We start from the raw sequence: 22,727 nt of genomic DNA, 5'->3' as shown, positions 1-22,727 counted from the left end.
GGAAAGGATATGCATGTATTTTCGGTAGATGTACTTATGTGGGGCTGCATATTGAGCCTTTGTAAGGTAGACGATAAATTTTCAGTATTTTCCTAAAAAGAAGTTGTGTAGTGCTTGGTATACATGCAAATGCGGACTTTATTCAAGGAGCAATGAAAATGAGGTGAACTCATGTCAGTTTTTTATCATGAGCAGTAATCGCACTGAACCTTTTACCGAGGTTGAGTTATGAGAGGCGTCCATGGGAGTTCGCGAAAAATAGAAATAATAAAAAGCCGAATTTATTGAAGGTTGTACGTAAAAATATGACTTGTTCGCTCGGAGTTTGCCTATTTCGAATTACGGAAGGTTGATTCTAATTGATTGCAAAATTAAGCTTCAATTAAGAGCTTCGAAAGGATGACTATCTTCCTTTTCTTCAGCCTTTTTCCTGTTCACAAACGGGGTCGGCTCGTCGTGATCGGTTTCGCCATTTGGCCCTATCGAATGTCTGATCTGGGTGCAATCTTGAGGCTTTTAAATCCCCATCCAGCGTATCAAGCCACCGTTGTTTCGGCCTGCCTTTTGGTCGTTTACCATCGACGTCGATGTTCAGACCAACCTTGGCATGTGAATTCTCGTTTGCACGAATTGCTTTTCCATGATCGGTGCAACCCCATAACGATCGCGGATATCCTCATTTCGGATGTGATCAAAGCGTGTCACGTCACTAGTCCAACGTAACATCTTCGTCTCCATTACCGCAAGACGGCGTTCATTGTCTTTTATAGTCGGCCAACACTCAGAACCATAGAGAGCGACAGGACGAACGACATTGCGATAAATTTTAGACTTAAGATGTTCGTTGATACGTCGATCACAAAGGGCACCAGTTGTGGAACGCCACTTCATCCAGGTTGCGTTAATGCGTGAAGCAATTTCATAACGCAGTTCTCCATTGGCTGATAGCCTTGACCGGAGGTATTTAAATCGCTCAGTTCTGGGCAGATCACTGCCGCTGACAGTGATTGTGCCTGTTTCATGGGGATCGGTCGTCAGAAATTCAGTTTTGTTTAGATTCAATCCGAGACCGTGTTGCATGAGGCGATCATTCCATTTTTGGACAAGTTGCTCGAGATGATTTTTGCTATCAGGTGCTAGGAAAACATCATTTGCATAAAGCAATGTGTAGAGCGCAGGACGTTGGATATCCCGTGTGACGGTGTCCATAACAAAAACAAAGAGGAGTGGTGAGAGGGCGTTTTCTTGATGAACACCAACAAAGACACGAAGCGGTTTTGATACATCCGCCATACTTCGAACTTTATTTTTCAGATCGTGGTAGAGCAATTGAACCCAGCGCACGAGTTGTTCTGGTACTAAGTGTTGTCGTAAAGCATACTAGATGAATTCGTGTGGCCCACAGTCAAACGCTTTCTCTCACGGTGTTTCTCCATAAGCAACCGCGCGGCGAGTATTGCGTCAGTAGTTCGGCAGTTTTTGACAAATCCGACTTGATTCACGGCTATTTTAACGATTTCGCGAATACGCTTGTCAAGAATGCGTTCAAAAATCTTCATGGTATGGGAAGGTAACCGGATCTGCTGGACTACCTTTCTTTTTCCACTTTTCACTTTCTTGACAGTCAGATGGTGTTCTTCTTTCCTGAATAACCCGATTAGAGAGCTCACTGAGCCACAGTGTTGGGTCCCAGCTCTTCGCTTACCAGAGCTCAGATGCGATGTCGTCAGACCCTGTGGCTTTTCCCGATTTCATTCCGTTTATTGCCTCCTCGAATTCAGTTTCGCTGACATGAAAGTCCTGGGGGGGTTTAACGTGAGTACCTGCCGTGAAGGCATAATCCCAAGGTCCTCTTGGGACCACAATCAGAGCCCCGCCATGCAAGCACAGCGGTCCTGGTTTATACTGAGTGCAGGCTCAGCATTCATACCAGTGGATGCGAGGCCTACCTAACACCTCTGCCGCAACTAAGGGGTACGGCACCCGAGTTATAGAGCGCAACTCCACGCTTGAGCTCCGAGGAGCTCTGCCCGCGATGTAGGCATAACCACAACCACCATGAAACTCCCACTAGGGAGCCAACCGCAAATAACCGGGCCGAGAACACATCCTCCAGGGAATTCTCCTGGAGCATATGCTCTCAGAGGGCCTTACCGGTTCCCATGGTACCAGATAACCTCCGGTGAGGCTTCGTGGCAGAGCCACTTCTGATGTGTCCCTTGCAGACTCGGGTCTGATTGTCCTCCTCGAGTACGTGGGGACGAAGTTGCGCTGACAGGTGGAACTGCTCCAAATGTCAGGAATGATTAAGGAATGGCGGATGAACAAATTTTTCACTTGAAATCTATTCGAAGTATTCTCGCCATCTATCCTTTGCGGCTCGACGGTTGGTAAGCAAAGTATCATTCTTATCATTAACGCAACAGAAGTGTTCGATATCCTGTGTACATTCATTACGGCTTTTAGCAAGTCGGTACAGATCTCTCTCGCCATCCCGAGTGTCCAGTTTGCCGTAAAGATTTTTGTAATAGTTCGCTCGGGTGACAGCGACCGCTTTGTTTGCTTCCTGGTTGGCATCCTTATAAATTTGCCAATTAGCAGGCGTTTTATCGTCGAGAAATTTGTGGTAGAGGCGTTCCTTTTCCCAGACCCTTCATTTCAACATCATCATTCCAAGGCCAAGTATCTCAGTCGATATAGCGCTTACCCGGCTTAGTGACCCCGAGGGTTGCAGAGGCCGCTTTGTGGATCGTGTCTTTCATTTGGTTCCATGAATCTTCCACATTCGTAATGGTCATCAATCGTATGAGTGAGATCGTTTCTTCTTTCGCCACCATTTAATGCGCCACGAGCCAATGCGTTCCTCACGCTGTTTTATCGGGGGCTTGATTCGTAGGACGGCAATCAACGGCCGATGTTGAGGTGCAATGGTCTGATAAGGAACAACTTTGCAATCAGTGACAGTGGTAAAGTGTTGGCGTCTTATGAGAATATAGTCGATTTGCGTTTTACTGTTCCCACTATAAAATGAAGGAAGATGAGACAATCTTTTGATGAACCATATGTTCATAAGTACAATGTCGTGGGTGGCCACGATTATACGCTCGCCACCCTCATTGCGAGCTCCGAACCCCTTTCCTCCATGGCACTTGTTACCTTCTACCTTTTCACCCACATGAAGTTGCCAGAAGGCATCTTTCTCGGCATCTGGTCCACCTGTCTGTGGTGCGTACGCAGTGAAGAAGTGAATAGTGCGATCAGCTGATATAATGGTGAGCTTCATCAGCCGATCATCAAATCGTTCGACTTCTTTAAGGGCATCACGGAAACCCTCTGAGATGGCAATGCCAACACCACATTGAGTGTGTGGGTTACCAAATAGAGAAGTTTATAGCCATTTTTACCGGGATCGCGTTAAATGTTGCTGCTTCTGGCACCAAATCATCGGGTTTCTTGCAGAGTGCAGATATCAATGTGCCCTTTCCTTTACCTGGGCTTGGGACCAGCATACTATGTTAATAGCATGGCGGAGTTCGTAAGGATAACCATATTCGTCCATTATTATATTATATCTGTATTACATCAGCTTAATGGTATGCCTCAGAGTCCTGAAGTAAGGACAACTAATGCACATGTTTGAGAAAAAATTTCATGGGAAAAAGGATATCTTTATGACGTCTTTCTACATTCGAACCTTACGCATAGTGCATAGATATATTTTATCCTTGAGAACGATCGTTCCCGACCGCTGAAATCTGGAACTAGATTCAGCCAACATTTTTTCTTCATTCAAGTCTCCCACAAAATCACAAAAGTCATTCGCTAGAAAAACTTGAATCGGTGGTATGACCTCAATTTATCTTATCTTTTCTGTCCTGTCGCGACGTTGAACAATTACGCAAATTTTCCTTTGGCACTCAACACGCAGAAAATATGAAACAAACATCTTTTTACGCTTTAACGTCAACTTATCACATCCCACGCTCTATAACGTGCGATGTTATCAGTGGAATGAGGAAAACTTAAGGCTCTACGACACAGAAAGGATGTGCACATTTCACTTTATTCTGGAACTACATGGGAATGCTTCCTCTTCTAGTTTCTTGCAAAAAAATCGGAAAAATTCCATTGAGTATGCGAAAAACTTCTTGGAAAATATCTTCGAAAATTTGATGAAAATTTTTGCAGTTATTGTGAAGGATTTGTAGTGGAGCGAGGTTCAGAATTGGTTAAATTTGTAGAGTGTCACGAACGGATTGCGTATGTCTCTTGGAAAAATACAAACTTGTCAGGAAAATTTTCGAGAAAAATTTGCTGGGGGTTGTACATTTTTCAACTATTTAGAGCACAGCTTCGAGAGTTTATAGAATACTTCAAAATACATAAAGTTGAATACCATTAGAAGAACTACTCAGTGTAAACATGGGGAATTCATCAAAATGATACCAGGAATTTATGTCCTAGCTCACATTTTTTTTTTGGGAGTAGGGTAGGTGAATGCGTTTACGCACAGAGCGTTGGACTCCCGCAACAGTACGCTGGTGGACTACCAACTAAACACCTCATTGTCATCAGAGAACTAGTTTGACACATTACTTCGCGCTTGCCCTCCCGCTCACCCGGCTATGGGAAAACCTTCAAGTCAGGGAATTCCTTTCACCAACGGGAAGGGGAGGAAGGGAGTTGTTGTTAGTTCAGGGAACCCCTTACCGCCCGATCCCTCTGCCGGTCGAGTTCAATCTTCTTCGCAATAAGAAGAGCCCGAACATAACGCGCAATACGATTCCAGCTGCCAGCGCTTTTCAGCATTTCTCTGGCAATGTTGTCTCGAGAGAACTCCCCTGTGTCTGCATAAAGCTGCTGGCGAAGGCTGTCCCATCTCTCGCAAGAGAAAAAGGTGTGTTCAGCGTCGTCCGCCACTCCATTGCAGAAAACACAATCCGGAGATCGCGCCTTCTCAATCCTGTGCAGGTAAAACTGAAAACCTCCATTCCCACTTAGAAGTTGGGTAAGGAAGTAATCAGTCTCACCGTGCGTTCTGTTCAACCATGGATCTAATTTGTCGATGAACTGCGCTCGGTAAGGGTGCGTTGACATTCTTCACGGGCAACCACCTCTCTTAAGTTTTCGCCCTTACGGCGGTAGATAGCTTTGCGCTCCTTGGCAAGGAGGGCAATGGGGATCACTTCCGCGATCACCATCACAGCCGGTTCGGAGACAGTGTGATAAGCAGACGCTACTCGCAAAGCTTCCCGCCTCTGCACTTGAGCGAGGCGTTTACGATGCACCTGTTTGGCAAGGGCATCAGACCATACCTCCGCACATAGAGAAGAACCGACTGCGTTGCTCCCATGAGGAGACGTCTCCTAGTTGATATAGGGCCTCCGACATTCGCCATTAGCCGACTCAAGGCTGCGACTCCAGCTGCAGCCCTGTCCGCTGCTGCTTTGATTTGCTCGAACAAGCTCATCTTCGAGTCGAGCATTAAGCCAAGGTATTTAATCACTGGTTTTGACTCTATAGTCAACTCGCCGATCGATATGGGACGCAGGATCGGGATTCTCCATCTGTTCAGGATGACTACTTCAGTTTTTTCCAGCGCAAGGTTGAAACCGTGAGCAGTCATTCATCCGTTTACCCGTCGCATCAATATGCCAAGTCTGCTTTGCGCAACAAGTGTCGCAACGTCGTCTGCATAACGGACCAGGCGCGACTCTTCGGGCATATCGAGTCTCAGCAGACTATTGTAGAAAGCGTTCCAGAGGTCCGGCCCTAGAATGGATTCCTGTGCTACTCCTAACGTGATTTCCATCCTCCTTTGGCCTTCTAGCGTCTCATAGAGCAGGGAGCTTGGTAGGTGAAAGGAGTTCTCTAGTGTGCCCAGCATATCTGTCCATCTTGCGGAATTGAAGGCATCTCTGACATCAAGCGTTATAAGGAGCACTATCCGTCGAGATCGGCGACTGTGTGCCCCGGCTGGATTAACCACATCTACGACCTCCATAACAGCATCCATTGTAAATTTCCCTGTTCTGAACCCGAACTGCCTTGCGGATAAGTCCCCGGCAACACGGATCGCTTCAGGGAGTCTACTCTTGATGAGCTTCTCGAGCACTTTTTCGGCCGTGTCAAGCATACACAACGGTCGGTATGCAGACGGGAGCTCCGGGACTCCTTTACCCTTACTGATCAACGCGAGTCTGGCCACTTTCCAGCGACAAGGAAAAATGCCCTCCTTCAAGCAAGCGTTGAACACTTCAAGCAGCAATTCTGGTCGTTGGCGGAACACCACTTTGTAAACTTCCGCCTGGATGCCATCAAGACCTGGCGCCTTCCTGTGTTTCATAGTGAGAACCCCCTTTTTCGAGCTCTCTCAGTGTGAAAAGGGGGCAATCCACGACGCTTTCCGCGCTATTTACATCAACCCGTACAGGGTGTCTGGGGAACAATGCCCGCACAATGCGGTCCATCTAGTCAGTCCTCAATATGCAGGGCTTCCGCAGAGCCCCGATTTTCCGAGTGACAAGCTTATAGCCAAGTCCCCACGGGTCATCATTCACCTCATTAACAAAATTTTGCCAGCCGCGAACTTTGCTTTTATTTATAGCGCTGCGGAGTCTCCTTTTTGCTGATCTATATTGTGCCTTTATGGCACATGCCTCCTCGTTGGCGTGCAAACGTTGTGCCAAACGGCGGAGCTTGTGACACTCCATCCGTAGGTCGGCAATTTCTGCCGTCCACCAGTACATAGGCTCACATACCGAGAAAGAAAACGTCACTCAACCCTGTTAAATCATAAGTCATTATCATAAACGGCGCAACAACCGGTATCCCGTCTAGGCCTGCCTTAATAAGGAACTCCAGGCACCCCGATTTCGCGTCGAGGTCCATGAATTCGATACCTGTAACAGCTGTCTGCTTTCCTGATCTGCAACGGCATGTGGACAGGATGCCAGACGGTCGATGTCGAATTGGTGGACATCGGCATAAAATCGGGATGCCTGGAGCTCCATGTTAAGGTAGGTTTAGGCCGGATACCGACCGGAGCCGCAACGTTGATGATGATAGTACTTTTGAACAACTTCTAACAGATATTTGAAATTACCCTTGATGTCTTCCTTAAATTATGTAGATTTCTGTGCCACCAAGGTTGTAGTATTTCCCTGCTGTTTCTTACTAGGTGCGAAAATTTAAAGACGATCTTCATTGCCTCTCTTAAGCCTCAACCTTTGACTCAGGATGGTCTATGGAGTGAATCCTGCCAATAGAAATACTGGGAAGTTTAGTTCTAATAACCTAATAATGTGTTGTTCTGCGAGCCGCTTCGGTCACGCTGCTCCCAGGGCAGAGGCGAGGCAGCATCTGACGATTTGCCTCTGCCCTGGTAAGAAACCGTAAAGCCATCATCGCCTGATATTTTTGTAAAGTTTGGGTGCAAACCTTAAGCGAGAGGTCTGTGGACCAAAAAAAGAGGGAGTAATTTGCTCCCCATTTGGTCCAGTCCAGCATTAAGTTGATGCGGACTTAGGACCCTACAATTCTCAAAAAAAAAAAATATTTCTATTATAAGGCTCATATTAAAGAGTATCCCTCTGTGATGCAGGAAATCCTTACTGGGCGCTCTCGAGTTCACCACCCTGAATGTCCTGCTGTAGTAAGTGAAGTGTTATGAAAGCAGAAGGTATTCACTGCTATCAAAAGCAGACTCACCTCATTCATATCGGCTCCGCAGTGAATGCATCCTATCAAGAGGTTAACCTTCTTGAGATCGATTAGACAAGCACAAACATCTTCCGACTGCGCTGATCAGACATATACTTTGAAAAAATATAAAATCCTCTATTCCCATCGATTTCAGTAAGACCACGGTGAAATTGCTGGATCTTCCGCCAGGACTCAGAAAACATCTAAATCCCCCTCTGGCATAGGCACAAGTTCCGGACCTTTCTAAATAGACCTTCTCTGAGCTACGGAATATATTGCCGTGTTCGTCCTGGAGTCCTTTTATTACCATATCTCCTCCAATCTAGGGCTCCTGTCGATATCTTCCAGATTTATCCGCATTGATCAACTTTTGCCTACGGGGTGATGCTCGGCTCCACTGGAACGCCGATCTTCATTTCCTCTCTTTCATTTTTTTTGCCTGGGTCGACGCAGGTATTTTGTTGAAAGATGCAGATGTGAACTTAGTTTAGTTTAGTTTAGTTAAATGGGGGGAGCCGCAGCTCCGAGCACTCAGGCCATTATTAGGCCCATTGTACTATCCCCGTAAGTTGCCTATTCAATGGCTTCCCGCCTACGGTGTTCGCAGGCTTTAGCGAATCTGAGAACATTCTCAAGAGGCAGAGAGTGTGCAGATTCTTCATTGAAGAAAACCTTGCCAAGGTGTCTTCGTCTGAGATCTGAGGATGCCGGGCAGCTGCATAAAAAGTGCAGGGCAGTTTCCTCCTCCTCCTCACATTGGCTGCACACAGCCGAAACCACTACCCCAATCTTTTCCATATGGTAGTTTAAGGGGCAGTGTCCCGTCAAAAGCCCTACTAGGGTTTTTATGTCCCACTTCTTAAGGGACAACAAAAATGCCGCTCTAGTGGCCCTAGGCTCCTTCACAAGGATTTTCGCTTGCCGGCAAGAGTCCAAATTTCTCCATTCGGTTGCGTGAATCCTTGCAATTTCACCTTTCAGAGTAGACTTGACAGTAGATGGTCGGATTCCAAGAGCTGGTTTTGGGCCAGCATTGTGGATCCAGACCCTCGGCAAGCCAGTCTATCAGCCCCCTCATTACCGGCGATGTTAGAGTGCCCCGGCACCCACATCAGGAATGTTTCGTTCAGTCGGCCAAGTTTCAGCAGCACCTGATGACAACTCCACACCAACTGGCTTGATATGTTGTTGCCATCTAGTGCTGATAATGCCGCCCGACTGTCGGAACAGATTCGAATGGTGCGACCCCTCCATTTTTGTCGCAGACATTCTTCTGCTGCCAATGAAATGGCATATATCTCCGCCTGGAATATGGTGGTCATTTTTCCGAGGGGTCGGGCCAGTTCTATAATCGGATTCTCCGAGAACACGCCTGCACCCGATCCATCCTCCGTGACTGACCCGTCGGTGAAGATAATTAGGTCTGTAATCTGAAAAGACTCATGGCCACTTGTCGACCATTCTTCTCTTTCGGTGATTACGACAGTGTATGTCTTTTCAAAGACGAATCTGGAAACCATATGATCGGTCGGCATCAGGGCTACCGGATGTTTTTTAAGGAATTTCCATATAGACGCATGCCCGTTGGATTGGCCGCCTTTCCACGCCCCAATGGTATCGAGCCTATATGCGTCGTTGGCTGCTTTCCGTTTCACCTCCAAGTGGATGGGGGGTAAATTTAGGATGGCTTCAAGTGCCGCAGTCAGCGTAGTACTCATTGCTCCAGTAATACTTAGGCAACCAAGTCTCTGAATCTGCGTTAGCAGCTTCCTGCTGTTAGCAAAGTTCAGTCTCGGCCACCAGACGATGCATGCATACATCAAAATGGGTTTTATTATGGATGTATACATCCAATATATCCGTTTAGGTGAAAGTCCCCAGGTCTTACCTATCGCATTCCTACAGCACCAGAGCAATCTGCAGGATTTCTGGTATTGTTCCTGGATATGATGCTTCTATGTTAACTTGGAGTCGAAATGTACTCCTAAGTACTTGACTGTTTGTGCCAGCTGGATTTCCGCCCCTGCTAAGGTGGGTAGCGTATAGCTGCCCCACCTGACGTTCCTAGTGAACATAACTAGTCCAGTCTTTCTAGCGTTCACCGTGAGTCCATTGCGGTGGCACCAGCTGTGGATTACATGCAGAGTTGCACTCAAGCGGTCACATACTGTGTCCGCAAAATTGCCGGTGATTATTACGGCTAGGTCATCCGCAATTGCTTGTGCGAAGACTTTTTTGTCCTCCAGGAGCCACAGCAGGGTATCCATCACCAAGAGCCATAACAGTGGAGAGAGAACCCCTCCCTGTGGGCAGCCCCTGAGACATCCTGCTTCAATAGACTTCTGGCCGACCGATATGTGGATTTTTCTCCACTCTAGCATGTGAAGGATCCAACTGATTAGCAGCGGTTCGATTCCATGCTGTCTTGCCGCATCACAAATTGCCGCAAATGAGGCATAATTGAAGGCACCTTCGATGTCCATGAATGCGCCTAAAGCGTATTCTTTATCGGACATCGCCTTTTCAATTTTTGCCGTAAGTTCATGGAGTGCTGTCTCCGTGGATTTGCCTTTCTGGTAGGCGTGTTGCCTATGGTGAAGTGGCCATTTAGGAATGTGTGTATCCCTTATGAACCGATCTACTAATCTTTCTAGTCCTTTTAGCAGAAAGGACGTTAGGCAAATGATTTGCCGCTTCTTCATCGCTTTCTGTGTACTTCCCATTCTGTAAACGTAAGTAACCCAGTTTCTGGCTACGTTCTTTGACCAGAATCCGCTTCAGCTTTGAGGTTGCCTCAAGAGAGTTAGTCTCTTCGCAAAAGCGTCTCTAAGATGATCGTTTAGCCGATCTTATGCTCTTCTTTAGAGCCTTCTGTGCCTCTTTATAGCGATTCCAGCTAGTGCTTGATTCGCCCTTCAGAGCACGATTAAGGAGCATCCTTGTCGTTCTCCTCTGCTTTGCCAAATCCGAGTTCCACCATGGTGTTTTACCCTTCTTTGGCATCTTGAGTGGACAGCTTTCTTCGAAAGCTTCTCTCATGCTAGTTGTGATCATCTGGGTTGTCTTCTCAATTCCAGCAATGGATTTGATGCGCCTCCCAGGGATCGTGACTCGGGCGTTCAATTCCGTTTGATACATTACCCAATCTGTCTTCCTCGGATTCCGAAATGGAGTGGGTGGAGGTAGATCCATGCCCATAACGAAATCAATACGTCTGTGATCCGAGAGTGTGATATCGTTTGATACTCTCCACTCTCCGATCAGAGCCGCGATGTCAGGAGATGCCACCGTGATGTCGATGACCTCTCGCCTGACCACGTTGAAGAAAGTGGGTTCATTACCCACATTTAGGATCTGCAAATCGGTTCCTACTAGATACACCAGTAGTCTCGATCCTCTTGCATTGATGTTCGAACTTCCCCAGCATATGTGGTGAGCGTTGACATCCCATCCTGCTATTACCCCCATGCCTCTACTTTTGGCATATTGGATAGCTCTGATGAATGTTCCACTGGGAACGTCTTCTGCGTCGTAGGGGAAATATGCAGAGCTCCATAGTATCTCTTTATCTCCCTGTTGACTTTTTATGGTTAGCTTAGCCGATGTGGTGTCGCCATCACATAGATCGTTAACCAGGTTAGCTTGGAAGTCTTTGGAGACTACCATGCAGGTGCGGGGTCGATCGCTTCCATTGGCATACAATAGGTCAGCATGTTGGAATTTTAGGCCCCTGACTGCCCCACCAACAACCCACGGTTCTTGTATGAGGTATATAAATGTCTTGCAGCTAATGATCCGACGACTGATAAGTGCAGTCGCCGCTTTACAATGCTGCAAATTTACTTGGGAGATGTGGCACCTCATTTATGTTTCAGATGTAGATGCCGGGGGCTGCATGTCCCCTTCAATGGTTTTAGGAGCCGACACTTGTAACGTGACGGTCCCCAGCCCATAGTAGAGCCGGCAACCCGATTTTTCCCGAACTTTCTTAACATCAGGTTCGGGAACGCCGATAGTGAGAAAAGTTCCCGGCCTATCGGTTCTCTCTCCTGTTTTGCTGCCTAGCTGCAACCAGGTGGAAGTGTTAAGGTTGTTCTGTACACCAAGTTGTTCCAGAACCCCGACACCATTTCGCTCTTCTTCTGGAAGCCAGAGAAAGCACTTCTTGATCGATGGAAGCTCAGAGACCCTTTTCAACGTTAGTCGCGCACCCTCCCACGCATCGTTAAGGGAGGAGCAGTACTGCCTGAGCCACTCGTTCGTGTCTTCGTCGGCAAAGTTCAGCCGTAACATTTTACGGTATACACCTACCGACTCAAAGCAAAGCTTAATGCCTTGCGCAGACGCAGTCCTTACAGCTAAGAGGAGTTTCCTTCTAAGCTGTTCGCACTGCTCAGTATCGTAGCCGGATGGATTAGAGTCGTCATACAGGACCCATCCATCGGCTTCGATAGCCTTGGCTGCAAATGAAGGCCTAGCCGTTGCCGGCCGAGCCCTCTTTGCCGCCTTTTGTGTCGAAGAGTTAGGATCGTCCGAGGACCGCTACCGCTTCGGTTTCCCCTTAGCCGCAGGTGCCCCGAACGTTCCTTTCCCCTCAACCTTGGCACAGCTCTTTGGTTGTGCGTTGCCCGGAGGCGGTTTGCCCGAAGGCGGTTTGCCCGAAGGCGGTTTGCCCGAAGGCGGTTTGCCCGAAGGCGGTTTGCCCGGAGGCAGTTTGCCCGAAGGCGGTTTGCCCGGAGGCTGTTTGCCCGAAGGCGGTTTGCCCGAAGGCAGTTTGCTGTCCGTGGACAGGTGCTTACCCATGGGCAAGACTTTAGCCTCAGCAGGTGGCGCCGATTGGAGCCTGGGGTCAGGGGTACTGACAGAAGAGGCCTGCTTCGGCTCATCCGTTAAGGACTGGGTCCCAATTGAATTGGTTCCCACTTGAATAAGTGGGGAATCTGAGTCTAGACTCAGGTTCTCCATCGATGAGCTCAGGGTTGCCCCTTCACTCGGGGTTGGATCGTCACGATCGAAGTTTAATTGTGTTTGCTTAGTAGGTTTGTGTTTTTGTTTTTTTATTTTTTCATAGTTGGCTGCCATGGCCTCAATTTTTCCGGGGAAAGTAAGTCGATCTCGGCAGAGCCCCTTTTTGCCGAGACAAGGCTAGTTGAAACTGGGGGTCGCCTGGTACCCAGAGTTCACCGTTTACGGCCACATCTTAACCCCTGTGACCATTCAGCCCTCGGCACGGTAGTCACACCTTGGCTTGGGGTTTTGATTACCGCTTGGCTTCAGGTGTCACCTCCCGTTTCCTGGAGGATCTTCCTTACTGAGCTCCCTCACCACGTCAAGGTAGGTAATCGTCGAGGGAGCAGATGTGAACTTAGTAACCAACAATCCTTAAATAAAAATGCAGATAATATCCCAAAACCTTTAAATAAAAAGCTTGCTTCAGTCATGCTTAGGCATTCCTCAGTATGATTTATATCCAAGGCGTGTCTATAAATCTATACAAAGCAATCGTTTTCGGTTACACTGTTTCCAGGTCAGAGTTTAGATAATGTAACCGAGAGCCATCCTTTTAAAAATTTTTGATGTTCAACCCAAGAAGAGAAGTGGAAAGTTTGTCTCCAATTAGCCTCGTCTGACATTTAGTGGATGCGGACTCAGGCACACCTTTCCATCTCGTCTTAAATAATAAGCTTTCCCAGTGCCTTTGGGCCTCTCTGGTAGAGAAAGGTCAGCCCATTCTTTTCACGTTCTGCGTCCTCTTAAACTGCGCATATGTCCATACGCGCGACAGGGTTAATGAAGGAGCCGATACTGGACGAATCGAATCGAGTTAAACCAGTGGAACAAATCTACTAGAAATCCCGTTACTGGGAGTCAGCTTGAGCTTTACGGTCTCCTAAGTTTTGTCGATCTCAGTGACGCATAAGTTGAAAAAATCCTAGTAGAACTGAGTCTCGCATGTGACAACGATGTAGCCACTGACCAAGTTGGAACAGTCAAAGCAGGTTGGCCTTTCCTAATCTTCTTCGACAGCTTCGCCTTTACACTGGACTGCATCTCCATCGACATTGTCCCACAAGTGGAATTACCGTCCGCCAATGCTACCTGCAGATATGAGCTATTGATCGCAAGTGCTTCCTTAGAAGGTTGCCTGACTTTCGTTAGTTTGTACACCTTACCCGTTTTGCTAGCATGATCAAGCTCTTCCTGAGATCGGTTAGTTTAGCGACAATGGGCTATGTCTTCTGTTTGCTTTCTAGACACCTGCTTTAGTATTCACTTACAATAATATGGTATTTCTTTTCACGATACTTTGAACCTTTGAAAAGGACCCAAGTGCTCTTCCGGTTTTTTCGATGTTTTCAGTCGTGACAACTCGTGTTATTATCTACGCCAATTTCACGAGGAGCACCCGCCGTCATAAGTTTTGACGGAGGTGTTTTGTGACTTTTACTCGTCAAATCCATTTTGAGCGCAGTACTTTCCGATTAGGATACCTAGGGCCAGCAGTGGGCTTAAGTACAGGGGTGCTGGGCTGGCATCCCCTGCACAGTGATCGACGATCGGTATCTCCTTGTCGAAAACAAGAAACTCGCCTCATACGAGGTGTTTGACATCACTTCCATCTAATTTCTTTTCTCGTTTTCCCGTTTTTAAGTCCAACAATCATACCGGGAAGGAAGTTTATCCTGGCTGGACAGTCAAGGGACAAAGGTTTATTCGAAATTGGAGATGCCTAAGATATTCACATACTCAGGACTAACTTCCGTCTTGAACATGCAGGCCCTAATGTATGCTGTCCACCTTCACTTCGGGTCTTTTTAGTGCCTTTTGTGGTGTAAGGAGAAGTGTCCTTGAATAGTAGTTCAGTTCGTCCATCCGCCATTTCCATTTGCAGCAGTCAAGTTGGAGCCCGTTTGCTAGATGAACTGATTCCCAAACCAGCCCAGCACACTTTTAGCCTATCAGAATGCAGTTTCCTTCGTTGGCCACTGGGAGGTCGCGTGGGAACTTGTGTTGTGAGGCAGCCCTAACGTGATGCGTGACCGACGGAAGAGTAACAAATGTTGAAAAATAGTCAGTTACAACATCCTAGAAAACTTCCAGTCAGTTAGAAAGACATGGTCAAAAGGTTACACTCTCCTTTAGTGGTAAATTGAAGATCGACGGACAGGTATGGAGGAGTGGGAAGGACTACTTGGGACCAAGGTCGAATCCTGACCGACTGGTCAGGATGGTATAGGAAAATAGTACGATGTTTCAACTTACACGACAACTTGTAGTATAATACATTGAATGTGACAGCCAACGAGCAGTTACTCTTTCCAATAAAATAATTTCCTTTCGCAACAACAACAACTGACATTGTATCTATTTCTACTTTTCGCATTCTATCTTTTTTCGTGTTCACTTGATACAAGCAATAGCTACTTTCAAAAAAGTTAAAAAAGGCTCACTGACATCCTTTTCTAGCTGCACCTTTTAGTCGAAAATACGTCCCCACCCCCACTGTCGTCACTACAAGCATATTTTATATCTTATCTCAAAACGAAAGAAAGGAATAAAAGTACGTGTTCTCATGCTATACGCTTGTCAACTTCTCTTTAAAATTTCCGACTGAAAATGTGATAAAACTTTTGAATTTCCCATTCTTCTTTAAATGTTTAAACACATTGTCCTGGCATATTCTTGACGGGCAACCATACATGGAGCTCCACAGCTCCGAGCTTACACTCAATATAAAATACTCGCAGAATGTTGTTTCGCTGGTGTGCCATTGCTTGCACTCAACAAAATCCTTCAGGCTAAGTGCTTTCTCGAATGCTAGCAGGGCAAGTACGAGAGGGTAGTCGGTGGCCCTCCAGCTCCTTGCGCCACATACTATGGCGCGACATCATAAGTGTGAAGGAACGTACGTATAATCGTTTGTATGACGCTTAAGAGCTGAGCGCTTCCAAAAGCCTCACATATTGTATCTCGTGTCCGGATTCAGTTTGCAGTTTTGTATGGAAGCAAGAAAATTTCGTCCTGCCTGTGACAGCAAGGAGCACTTTAATACCCCGTTTAATTGGAACCTAACACAATTTTATCTTTGGGAAGCGGTAAAATGTTTTTCTGTCGGAAAAGAACTTGGAGGGCCAAACAACTGCCAGTTCCTTCGGAGAGATAATATTATGTGCAAGTCCTTCGTGGAAACTTCTTCCATACATGTTAGCGTTGCAGGAAAAGGTTTCCGATTACTCCATGCTGTTTTTACAAACTTTTTCGCTCGTCAAACTTAACTTCCCTTGCATTAACAACATACTCATACGATTACTTTCGCTACGTATTCCCAACCCCCACAATTCATTATTAACAAGGACGAAAATCACTGGCATTCACATTTCCACACATCCAGGTATGAGTGATACCATAGCCACGATTGAGTGTAAATGAAATATGTCATTCCTAATTAAACACATCCATTGCAGGTTTGATTGCGGCTCTGGAACCGGGAGTGTTCGCTCGAAGGAGACGGTCCTGCTCAATCAGTGGAACTCCGTGACAATCTACAGGCACCGCTGGGACGCTTGGCTCGTCCTCAACCATGAAGCACGTGTCCAAGGCAGATCGAAGGTAAGTGACTTTCACTTTTGCATCATACACAGGTGAACGAAATCGTGGGTGACTTATGTGCACATGTATCTTGGAATCCCCGTTGTCAGCATGATTGATGCCGTCTGTTAACTCCAAATCGAGAAAAGCCTAATATAATCAAGAGATATTTGGACTGACGTTTATTTGCTTCTACACTTCTAATTAATAATGTGGTTCTACCGAGGGTGTCCAATTTGATTAGAGTTGTCCATTAACTCAATAATAACCTCATCAGGAATTGCTTTGTCGTGTACCGAACTTAAACCGCAATGGTTGGTTAAATTGATTTAGATTCCTACCATTTGATGGGGTGTTCTAATAAGAGAACTATCAAATGAACTTAAGATATTAGGTAAGAAGGGAGGGGAATGCCAAGGATTTGAAATTTTCTTTGATGGTGTCTTTCTTTGAAACTGATATGATGCTATTGCTGGCTTAACTGTCAACTGGCTGTAAGTTTCTGATATTAAGTGATCGACGAAGACGGTTTAGTGTGATAGTCTGATAACCAAGTGAAACTCATCTGGCGGATCTTTATAGGAAGTCGATTATCCGTTAATCTGATGATGCCAACAATTGAGGAAAAGACAAATTTGGAGCAAACAATAGAGAAATGGGCAACACCTGGACTGAAAGAAGATCAACGTTGGTCGAGCTAGAGCGAGGATGAATTAGATGAGGAGTTCATATTTTCTTCGTGGGCTTCCCTACATCTCTGCGATGTTTTTTCTATGCTATTGGGATCCTTAGACGACTAAACAATTTCGTTGGAAGCATGTAGTGCTATTGAAGCGGGTTGTAAAAGAGTAAAAGAAAGGTCTCTGTCAACGTTACATTAAATAGGTTGCCCCTTCAAGAATTTGGCAATAATGATTTATTTATTCGTTTATTACTAACGAAAAATAAACAGAGTAAACTCCAGTTACTGTGATCAGGAGGAGTAGAAAAGCAGAACCTTAACCTGTTTAAAACTACTTAGAGAAGTGAAGTTCAAGGGACCAGCTGTTGTGTTTATAACTTCGATAAAGTCTAGGAATCCGGGAATGGAAATAGAGTTCAAGCTGCGAGAAGGCCACGTTGAAAATGTTTGCGCTACATGTATTATAAAACACAAAACGGCAGGTGATGTTATTAGAGGCGGAGCCGTCCATCATACACGAGGAAAGTTTAAATAATGTGCATAAACCCAGATGTCCGGAAAGTTTACGTTGTACCTTTTCAGCCAATTCACGGATCAGTACTCGACGGCACTTCTCACGAGGGAGAGGAAGAAAGCTATGGGGGTTCCTCTTCTTCTTCAATGGTGCGACAGGCCAATCGGCCCTTGACTTCTAGGATTGACTTCCTCCAGCCATCTCAATCCTTCGACTGCGTCTTCTAGTTGGAAAATTTCAGCAGCTTTTTACTGGCCTCGTCCATGGAGTCATCCCACCATTTACCTGGCTTTTTCACCGAGCGGCGTCCTTCGATTGTACCTTTGAATATACTGTAAGGTATGTGCTTGTCGTCCCTTTATTGTATGTGACCGGCACACTGCAAGTTTTGTAGATTTACCATTGGGTCGTCATAGAGCTAGTATAACTCATAGTTGTATTTAATCCGCCAATCTACTCCATCTTTTATCCGTCGAAGTATTCAACGTAGAACTTTACGTTCGAATGTGTTGGAGGCCTTCTCTAACACCTGCGTTAGACTCTACGCTTCACAGCCGTACAGTGGCACACGCCATATAGTGGCCTTGAAAATTCGGAGCTTATTTTTCCTGTGCACTTACTTTTCATAATCCGTAGGGCTGAGTAGTATGATTTGTTGGCCAGGAGGGTTGAATGGAGTCAAAATCAGAGGAGGAGCGGAGTATAAAGCCCGGAAATTTCACTGCTCGATTACGTGATCGAAGCGTGGCTCATTGCCAGAAGTCAATCCGAGGCCTTGAGTGGAGTTCTTATATGATAAGGAACCATTAAGAGAGCAAGGGAAGGAAGAGGGTGAGGATTTAAGCAAGTAACACATAGAGTGACACTTTCTAACGTTCAACGCTAAATCATTAGCAGAACCAGAATGCCTAGATTTGATTGAAGGGAGGCACAGTCCATAGGTGTCGATATAGCGGAAAGCAGCCCAAGGTCATCGGCGTAGAGCAAACAGGGACAAGTAAGAAGAGGGGATGGTCATGGCTGAAAAATAGAAATAGTAAAATGTCCAGAATGGATGCTTCTAGGACGCCGGTGGAGGGGCATAAGCATTGGGATATTCAGACATCAAAAGAGATGCTGCAGGATCGGTTGAAAAGGTAACAGGTAAGCTATGAACCAAGTGGTGTGGGCACGCTTAGAGACAAAGTCTGTGATTTGCAGCGTCGAAGGCTTTAGCAAAGTGAGTGTAGATATTATGCACTTCCTGCCCCGAATTTAGAGATTTGGCGGCAAAGTTGGTAAAGTCAAGCAGGTTGTAGGCAGTAGACCTTGCGATTCACAAAGTAATGTTGCTCTTTCACTATGTAGTGGCTAAAGTGGGCGGACAACCAGTCGCTAATATACCTTTCCAAGATTTCGGAACAGGAGGAGAGGATTGAAATGGGACAATAATTCCCGGAAAGTGTGCGATTGCCACTTTTATGAATCGGGATGAGAAGAGTCTTTTTACACAGGCCAGGAAAATACTTCCTTTCCAGACTCTTGTTGAAAATAATAGAAAAGGAAAAGATGATGGACCAGCAAGTTTTAAGCAAAAACAGTTTTGGAAGACCGTCTTAACCCGGGCCGACATTGGAGCCAAGCTTACCAGTGAGGTACACGATAAGGAGGGGAATGCTAGATGATTCGGGGCTAGCTATATCCATATTAAAAGAGCGAGAGGAAAGAGGAGGGATGAGAGGAAACATACTTTGAGGAATAGTAGCAACAAAAGTAAACCACAAGACAGTTAGGGGAAGTTAGCAGAGCAGCCAGAGAATTTAATGGAAGGAGGAAAGAACCGAACCGCATCGGCCTCGTGTCAGGCCGCCAGATTTATCGGCATTAAATCATTGCATCGGTAGTGGCGTTCACACTGCCGCCACAGCTAGGCTAGATGGCAGGAATTGCGAATATGGGACCAGAAATGTTTGAGGTTTCCGTGCTCCAGTAAGCCTTCAACACAGATATTCCTTTCGGGACTTAAGTATTAAGGATTTAGTCGAGAAATGCAGAGTTTTGACAACAAACCAAATCAGCATAAGTTCCAGATGAGAGTTTGTTTTTGACGAAGTTTTTCTGAACTTCACCAAAGGAGAGTCAGACAGAGTAAGAGCATAGGGACTTATGAAAGGAGGGAAGGTAACAAGGAAGAAGATCTGATATAGTGGTATAGAAGGTATTGAGTGTTTGGTCACAGGTTCATAGGGAGATTAGGGGAACCTAGTTGATTCTCGCAAGGGCTGCGCTCAGACCTTCGAAATTTGCTTTACGAAGCTAAACTTGGCAGGCTTGCGCGCGACAGGAACGTGGAGTCAGGAGATCTCGGGTTTGAGAGCAGGATGATGGGAATCATTGTTGGAGCAGGAGGAGGAAAAGGTGGTTTCGGCACGGAGGGGGACTTGACAGCTATTAGGGCACCTCCGTCAGTTGTTTTGCCAAACGCAGTGCAATCTCTCTCTCAACGAAACACACAGTGAGTAAAATAAACAAGCTTCAGTAATGAAGATGACATGATATTAGAAAGCAAAGGCACATGACTTGAAACCCGCTTGATTCTTAGACCCCTTACATTTTGGTAAAACAGTCTTAAGCTATGGAAATCGGCGAGGTAGGCGGACGGACTGGAAATTTTCTCGGAGCTTAGTCCTGTGATGTCCGGATAGCTTAGTAGTAAGAGCATTACGCTGTCGACTGGAAAGTCGTGGTTAAAAAAATCATTGGTCGCAGTGAGATTTGTATTGCGACTTTACGTCGGCCCAACTGTGAATGAGTACCTGAATCAGGGTAATAATCACGGGCGAGTGCAATGCCGACCACATTACCTTCTACAGGGTAATGTAATCCTATAGCGTACCATTACGGTCTTGAATTAAGTGCTTTAACACACTTCAAGGCCCTGATTCAATTGGATTGTCGCACCAGCCATTATTATTATTAGTCCTCTATTTAGATTGGGCGATATTATCGAAGTCGTGGGCATACGTCTCTTTCAAGGAAGCTATTACTCGGTCTGGAGATCCATTCTTCGTTAGAGTTAAGTTCGTAGAGAGTTAACAGAGTTGGGTTGGCCTTGTTCCTGATATCGGCTAGTATATCATCGGAAGTGAATAGGTACGCAAGCCTCGACATGAATAGTTGTTTCGGTGGCGAGGCAACGTTCAGCGGGGTCCGTTGGACCGACATGGGCTGGGAAAGACCGCAGGTGTAACCTACGGTTCAGGGGTGGCGGGCTTCGATGAGGCGTAGGAGGGAACGCGCGATGACGCCAATGCAGCAACAGCAGGACGATCGTCCGAGTTGCGTTATATAGATGTTACCTAACAAGAAACGCGTCCTTCGGATGGAGGGGAGGGGGGGGGGGGCGATTGTTAATTTGACTTGGGAACATCGTCGGGCTGGTGGAAGCTTTGGCAGACAAAGAGGGGGGACTAGTCGGCCGGGAAAGGTGTATCTCATAGGCACTGGCCTTCCTGATTAAATATTGTACACTTTCACTTCTAAACTCTCCTGCAAATCTAGACGGGAACCGGGCTCGTTGTTTTAAATACCGTATCTATGCCAACGTTCCTGCACCTCCGGCTGCTAAAGATGCATCCCGGATGTGGCCTTTGAAACGAAATCACTAGCACCAACGGTAAACGGGTGGCGAGTTCAGGAAGACTCTCGGTAAGTGACCACCAGATCTTGTTCAGAGGAATTGACGCTATCTATCGGTCTCCGCGAAGGTCAACATCAAGAGATTCGTCGAAAACTTTTGGAACAGGCAGAACCGCGGTGGAGAACCCTTCTAGGAGTAATATCACTGTTGTCAATAGGGTACCCACCGGTGACAAACCTTCTACGCATTGGTGAACAGAAGAAAATGGAAACCTGCGGCAGGAGTACCACTAAATGCTCAGAAGGAGGCCTGCACCACAATGACTGAGTAAAAAGACTTCGCAGCGTGATAAACGAATGCAAAGCTTGCTGCTGGGAGTACCTACTCGACGCAATGAATGAGGATCCACGAGACTCGGTTATAAACTTGTCACCCGATATTTCGGGGCTCTACGGAGGCGCTGGTAGCTTAATCTCGAACAGATGGACCGCATTCAGTGGACATTATTTTCTAGACATCCCGTACGGACCGCGAGCTTCTCGTCATAAAAGCGCTTGAAAAGGCAGTTCTCACTATGAAAAATAATAACAGTACCCCGACAGAATTATATAAACTGATGTTTCGCCATCGTTCAGAATTATTCCTAGGGGCGTTTGACGCTTACCTGAAGGACGACATTGTTTCTTGCCGCTGGAAGGTGACGAGGCTTGCGTTGATGGCAGAGTGAAAGAAAATCCTGCGTTGCCGTCTGCAACCCCACCGCTGTGTATGCTTGACACGATCGGGGAAGTACTCGAACAGTTCCTTTGGAGTAGACTCCCTCAAACAATTCCTACTGCCTACCGCCAAGAAAATTCGGTTTTAGAATGGAGAGATTCATAGTGGATGCTGTTATGGAGGTCAACAATGCAACTCGTCGAGCTAAGGTACACATCCACCGATCTAAATGGTTGGCGTTCCTCGTAACGCTTGATGTCAGCAATGTTTTCAATTTCGTAAAATGAACAAATATGTTAGCCACATTAGTAAATTTATTCTACATACCGAGCTATCTCTTGCGGATGGATTCAAACAAATATTGTTGGTTTCGTAATCAACGCTGCTCGGTTAGGAGAGCACATATCAGGTCCGGATGTGTCAGCGATAGCTCAGTGCGTTCGACGCTTTGTCGGCAATGCCGCTAAGCAGGTCCAGCGGAGAAACCCGGGACGCGATTCCACCAATGGTGTTACTGGGCGAACTTGACGCTTGTTGAACATTCCTCGGTTCGACGAATGGTTTCAGTCTTGACAAAGAGATGCAGTTGGGCTCGTCCTGGAGGTAGACGCGGCTGCATAGTCCAGACACCTGTGGATGGTAGGGACTATCCGCATTCGTACCCCGCATACTACCCATCAAATTTTGATTCTCCAGCTGTTAAGGAGTTTCCTGGCATATTGCTAGGGAACTTCGACCATGTCGAGTTTTTGCCCACGAGCATTTACAGAAGCGATATCTATCCGGGCATTGGTTACCTCTGGACATTTACGCTTTATTGACTCCTCCACCTCGACCTTTTCTGTGAAGCAGTCAAGATCAGGAATTTCTAGAGAGCACGTAGGCTCTAGGCTAGAAACATC

The 22,727-nt window shown here is 46.4% G+C and overlaps 1 protein-coding gene across 1 annotated transcript in view; it reads left to right on the top strand.

Annotated features, from left to right (window-relative positions):
* Positions 1 to 22,727, top strand: part of LOC119646408 (pikachurin) — a 590,540-nt gene that overhangs the window by 437,505 nt on the left and 130,308 nt on the right. The window contains exon 7 of the mRNA XM_038046853.1: positions 16,170 to 16,314. Coding sequence (XP_037902781.1) covers positions 16,170 to 16,314 — 145 coding nt within the window. The remainder of the gene's footprint in view (positions 1 to 16,169; positions 16,315 to 22,727) is intronic.

This window comes from Hermetia illucens, chromosome 1 (assembly GCF_905115235.1).
Source record: "Hermetia illucens chromosome 1, iHerIll2.2.curated.20191125, whole genome shotgun sequence".
NCBI classification, from domain to species: Eukaryota; Metazoa; Arthropoda; class Insecta; order Diptera; family Stratiomyidae; genus Hermetia; species Hermetia illucens.
This window is presented reverse-complemented; position numbering and strand designations above follow the sequence as displayed.